Below are 6,245 nucleotides of genomic sequence, written 5' to 3'. Positions count from 1 at the left end.
CGAACCATCTCCTGTGTTTACAGAGAATGGTCAAAATGTCTTCATGACAGAGGTCAGAGGAGAATGGATACACTGATTTAAACTGACAAAAAACAAAGCTAAAATATTCACTCAATACAACAGTTCTGCAGAAGTGCTCCTCTGAACGCACCACACGTCAAACGTTGAAGCAGGTGAATTACTTAAACAAGAACTCACCACCTTTGGAAGTCACAGCATTGGCGTTTAGCCAACAAAACCACAGAGACCGTTTAATGATGTTGTGTCAAAGCCCCATTCACAATACCAGTATAAAGATACAGTTGAAGTCAGAATTATGACCCCCTAAATTATTAGCCCGTTTATTGAGTGTCGTTTATCATTATGCAAATGAAGTGCCACATCTGCTGTGGACATACAGATTGGCATTGACCTCAGGATAATAGCGGCAATGTTCATTTTTGAAATGAAGCGCATGTATGAGTACCATTTAATCCCCTCCACAATTTTCATTTCAGCAGCAAGAAAACTCATTAGTAAGCGAATACGTTACTTAAGCAACCTCAAGGTGGGAACACTCACCAGCAACTTCATCAGAAGCAGTTACAGAGTCACTGGTAAATGTAAATGGGGCTTAAGGCGGCAAAATATTTTCAGCAGTACTAAATAGGCCTAGCTGGGTAAAGTAGCAGGTGGACGTGCATGACATATACTGTAAATGGATCACATTCTGGAATACAAGCATATGAGCACATTTAATATTGAGCATATTTAATATTTCAGACACTAACAGTTCTCATTGAAAACACATTTATTACAAAGCTCAATAAGGAAAGAGAACAGATAAAATATTTACATAAAGACAAGACAACATATAAAAAACAGCAACATTCAACAATGTTGTGTAACAATGTTATGACATTATAAAAATGCTTAAAATTAAACTGTTAGATTGCTAGTTTTTCATTTAAGCCAAACAAAACAGGCTTTTTGCATTACAGTATGAACTTTACCCTTATGATTATATTCATTAAAACAATATGTAACAGCACATTAATCTTCATCGTCAGAGTCTGAATCGAGTGCGTAGGTCACAGGTTTAGTGGTGCGGGCAGCTCGGCTCCTGGGGGCTGCAGAGACCACCACCTTCTCAGTCTCTTCCAACTGAAAGCTTTCATCATCCTCCCAGCTCTTTGCTTTCTGAAATCAGAAATTAAATCAGAATGCTATTTCAAACTTTTTTGTTGTTGCTTATAACCCTGATCGTTAATACGGACCATTAAATTGCATTAGCTAATGTTTCCTAAACAGTTTAACGTACTGAATGCTACATCTAATTGCTTTTAGTTTGTACAATAGTCCCATATTGTGGTTCACCTTTCGCAGATTTTTTTAGTGCAATTTTAGCCCCTTTCACACATACAGACCTTTCTTGTTGTATGTGTGAACAGGTCCTTTTTGAAAATACCGGTAAATTCGTTCTGGCTATTTTCCGGAAAGAGAAGTTGTAACATTACCGGCAATTTGCCGGAATGCTGCGCTGTGTGAATGCAGAAGGAAGATTACCGTAATAAGCGCGTGCACGTCTAGAACGTGCTGACGTGAGACGTCTGCTTTAGCCAATCACAACAGTCAGACGCATTTACGTCCGCGCGGTTTGTGAGAATAAAAACCTTTGAATATTTTTCCAGACACATTTAGCTGCTAGAAGTTAGTCAGATCACGTTTATATGTTCTTCTTTATGCCAACTGTGTAAATAATCATAGATGAGATGCTTATGATAAGCCGTTGTTTGTTTACCTTTAGGCTTTGCGTGTGCCTTTGAAACAGCCTGTGAGCGCCTGCACACGCACATATTATGAACATCTCGACATGCGAAAGTGATCCTGCGAAAGTTGTTCACAATATTGATCATCCACAGAGTTTGTAATTTAGTCAAATGTTTACAAATACAAGCGCAGCCGTTTAAAGCTCATATGTGGTGAATGATGTCAGAATTTACCGGTATTTTGGAATGGATGTGTGAATGCTCTTTTCCGGAAAATATCCGTAACATCCTCGCCTGTGTGAACAGCGCTTTTTTGAAAATACCGGTAAAGTCGTTCCGGAAATTTTCCAGATATTTACCGGTATCACTGTGTGAAAGGGGCTAAAGTCATGCATTGTTTTTACAGTGCATTGTGTTCTGCGTCCTGATTGGCTATAGACCATTGTCAATCAATCTCCTCAGGGTATATGCAGGAATCATAAAATAAATTAATACCTTAAGATTTTTTAAAGACCTCAGAATATTTTAAGACCTCATCACCACTTCGAGTTCTAATGAGAGTTTGTAGCTACACCATGGCTAATACGTGGTTAAAGGTTTGATAACCTTTAACTTAATAAACAGTAAATAATTGGAGCATAACCATGCAAAAGAACTCAAAAAAGCTTGGTAGAAACAAACTTTGAAAGAATAAATTACATGGTTGTTTTCAGCGACAGGTTTCAGCCATTGTTTAAACGTGGTTGGAAAACGACAAGAGTATGCAAACTTGCATTTGCCCATTTTGCTGTTTTTTTTGCTCTATAGCAGGGCTATTCAATTATATTGTCATGGGGGCAGTTCATTAAAAATCATTCCTAATGAGAGGTCGAAGAGATATGACTTGCAATATGAGTGATGACACAACAGCAAATAAGAGTCCTAATGTTGTATTTTTGCTCCTTAACAGCTACGTTGGATTTTTCTACATTAAAACGTTAATATATTGTCTTTAAGCACAACATCCCTGCATTGTACAATGTGGCTTTTGTTTTTAAGCAGTGCATTGCTGAAGTAGGCTTCTTCTACATTCAGACACATTCATATGTTATGTTTTGAAATGCGTAACAATTATAAATGTAACAACTATAGATTATGGCTATACAATTAAATGGTCTGAAGAATAATCATGGTTTCATGGTAATGTCTAATGTAAATTGTTGGGTTAATCATTTTAATAATTTGTCTATATCTTTTGTTTACATTGCACTGAAAGCCACGCACAACTCACCGCTACGGCGTGAGATGTTTTCTACTGGGTGAGTCTTTAGTCTACACGCATGTTGGCATATATTCTTACATTAGAAATAATGAACTTGCGATATGTGAACGGCCCGCTGCTATAGTTAATCCAGTGTGTGTGTGTGTGAACTTTAAACTAGCGCAGAGGTGGCATAACTTTTAGTAGCAACTGTTTCGTTGTGCAACAGAAACACAGCGTTGAGAAGCTTTTAAGCTTAGGTATCCAAATGTTTTTGGCTGCTCGCACATTTAACTTCATGTTAGGTGACTCACGCTTTGCGCAAGCTTTAACTGCACCTCATGCTGTATTGAACAGATGCACGTCACTTCATAACTATAGCAGCCGTTTTTCGACTGAAATAAATTTATTTTTGATGTCTTGGTCACACTATTTGGAGGGCTGGAACAAACTGTTTGGTCAGTGGGCCGCCAATTGAATAGCCCTGATCTATGGTTTTGCTACCTGTGGAGAGCATCACATCACCTTCCTGAGTTTGTCGCAAATTACTTGACATCACCTGGACAGAGGAGCTTGGCCGGATGCACACGGCTTGAACCAATCGAGGAAAAGAAATGCATTTATGCTTTTTTGGAGTCAAACACTTTGAACAACGCTTAATTCTGTTTTTCGAGGTCTAAAATTTTGTTTAAGACTTTAATACCTTTTAAAGTGTCTTAATTTTCTTTTAAAGACTTTTAATACTTTAGGACCCCGCGGACACCCTGCTCACTGTGCAGTGTCTCCTGTACAGTACAGAATGTAATTTGTTAAAGTATTCCAAACTGACATTAATCTTTGATTGTTAGCAGTGTAACTCTACTGTATTTTTGCGCTGTACTGTATGTTTGAAAGTTCCCCCCAACAAACCCCATAATGTCGACAAAACATTCTCCACTGTCAAGGGCACCCTCGGCAGCACCCAAAAGGCAGAGGAAGATGCTAACCATTGCACGAAGTTGGACTTCTGGAAGGAAGGCAGAAGTAACGCGAGTGTTTAAACAAGAGAGAAAAGTGTGAAAAGGTTAATGCCTATCTAAGAACAGTGTAGTGAGGGGTTTTAAAAAATCTATAATAATTGTAAAAAATAAAGCAGACAACTTTGTGAATTTCACCTATTGTGGGCTATTTTTAGAACGCAACTCATGCAATTAACAAGGCACCACCGTATTTACAAATATTTAAATACACATCAGCATATAGGTTTTAACTCAGAGTTTCTGTTTTGACTTGAGGTTTAATCACATTTACTCTTCATTATTTGTGTAAGTAAATTAGAACCATCTCATAACACAGATCACAGATATTTAAACCTTCACAGAAAAAGATTTTATTTAATAAAATTCTAATAAATTCTTTTTTTTTGCATTTCAAATGACATGATTACAGTACACTTGAGTTGAATAAGAGTTTTAACAGCTGTAAAAGTAAAGAAGGTCACGTACCTTTCCAGCAGTGCTCTTGCCCTTGAGGCGGGACATGAGATTGCCGCTGTCAGAGTCGGAGCTGTCTGATTGGTCACTGCTCAGCACAGTCTTCCTCTTCTTGGCTTGTTTCTTTGTGACAGCAGGGCCTGCGCTGTCCGAGTCGCTGGACAATGGCTTGACAGCAGTTGGCTTTTTGACAACTTTGGACTTCTTAGGGCTTGCCTTGGAGAGCACGTCAAGGATCGAAGGCTGTTTTGAATCTAGAAAGACGAACCAATGGTGATTTAGTAAGAAAATAGCCCATTCACTGAGCACATAACATAAAGGGATGATAAACATTTCGCAAAACAGTAACATTCTAGTACCAGCTGCTTTCTTCTTTGAAACGGCACTTGTCATCTTGGCAGGAGGTTTTTTGGCAGCTCCTTCAGCAGTTTTCTTCACAGGTTTAGGAGCCGGCTCTTGACTGGCTTCAGAATGAGCTAGATTAACAAGTAAAGTTGTAAATCAGCTGCTAGGTGATCACATTACGTTAAAGTAAGACAATTATCTGTGATTGGTAGAGCAAAGCTGCATAATTCTGGATAAAAGGAAACTCAAAACTTTAAAATGGTGACCATGATGCATGCATGCACAAAATAAAAACACAACTAATAGTCATATATGCATTTTGCTAGAGGTTCTGACAAAATTTTAAATGCTGCATTCCATTTTTAAATCAGACTATGGCTTAATTAGCCAATCACAAACTTAGCACTCAGAGGAAAATAAAAAAATACATTTAAAAATGTTTTTAAAAAATTGCCTCAACTGCATGCACTCAACCGAGGAAACAGTTTAAATCATAAGTCTCAACTCATTCACAATACCAGACCTTGTTAAAAGAAGCAGATTACAAAATATGAATGAATATAAATACGCTACTCGCATCTGCCCACACTAATAACAAAATGTAAGTGATCAATTTAGGAGCAACAATGAACCATTGTTTACCTGAGGCTAAACAAAGCATATATCTTCTTGTGACAAACAGCCACATGCCAAAAAGAAAGGACAAGCTCTACTTTGTCCTTTTTTATTGCTTATGAGGCTGTTTGCATGTTGCGTCTTTAGAAACTTTACTAGGCCCAATCCCAATTTTACCCCCTTAGCCCTTCCCTTTGCTATGGAAAGGGGGTAGGGGTGAGACAATTCTCTTTAGCTTGAAGTTGTAGGACTAAAGGAAAGTGGTAGATAGCCCTACGAACTGAGATTTTTCAGGATCCAACTAGAAACCATGGGGTAAAAAAATATCCCAGAATACACCAGCCACAACAACAGGATAGCTGCACCCGAAAATCATTCACAAATTAGTATTTTTCTTCATTTTTACAAGTATGTTTTAATATATTCATAGCAGCATTTTTGTTTTACCATCGTGCTTAAAAAATAATAAAGCTACATTTTGCCATCTATAATCCATAATAACTCCTGTATAGCAGTCCCACAACATTCTGTCCCAAGGGGCAAGGGTACAAAAATAGAATTAGGATTGGGCCAAAGTGCGTCTTAAACTTAGTAGCCTAAATGTAATCGTTAGACTCACTACACAGAAACTTCAACTTTTAAAGATCACCTGTCCAGCTCTAGCTGTGGGTGGTGAGGTACTTACAGCTAGACTTGCTGCTGGCTTCTGGTTTCTCTGCCTTTGCTTTGGCAACTTTTGTTGGGGCTTTTTTCCTGAAAGGAGGAAGGAGAGTTTTAGAAGTCAATATGGAGAGCACGTCATCTCTGTGAAGTGAAAAGGAAGTG

General features: G+C 38.1%; 1 protein-coding gene across 2 annotated transcripts in view; it reads right to left on the bottom strand.

The window, feature by feature from the left end:
* Positions 1-410: 410 nt before the first annotated feature.
* The window catches only part of top2a (DNA topoisomerase II alpha), a 44,973-nt gene continuing 39,138 nt past the window's right edge, over positions 411-6,245 (bottom strand). Inside the window, exons 32-35 of one of the 2 annotated variants that reach the window (NM_001310015.1) lie at positions 6,106-6,173; positions 4,820-4,936; positions 4,473-4,714; positions 411-1,179 (exon numbers count right to left, since the gene is read on the bottom strand). In NM_001310015.1, coding sequence (NP_001296944.1) covers positions 1,033-1,179; positions 4,473-4,714; positions 4,820-4,936; positions 6,106-6,173 — 574 coding nt within the window. In that variant the 3' untranslated portion in view covers positions 411-1,032. The remainder of the gene's footprint in view (positions 1,180-4,472; positions 4,715-4,819; positions 4,937-6,105; positions 6,174-6,245) is intronic. The other variant, XM_073917415.1, reaches the window with a different exon arrangement.

This window comes from Danio rerio, chromosome 12, assembly GCF_049306965.1.
Source record: "Danio rerio strain Tuebingen ecotype United States chromosome 12, GRCz12tu, whole genome shotgun sequence".
In the NCBI taxonomy this organism is placed as follows: domain Eukaryota; kingdom Metazoa; phylum Chordata; class Actinopteri; order Cypriniformes; family Danionidae; genus Danio; species Danio rerio.
The sequence above is the reverse complement of the archived record's forward strand: the minus strand, read 5'-3'. Positions and strand labels throughout refer to the sequence as shown.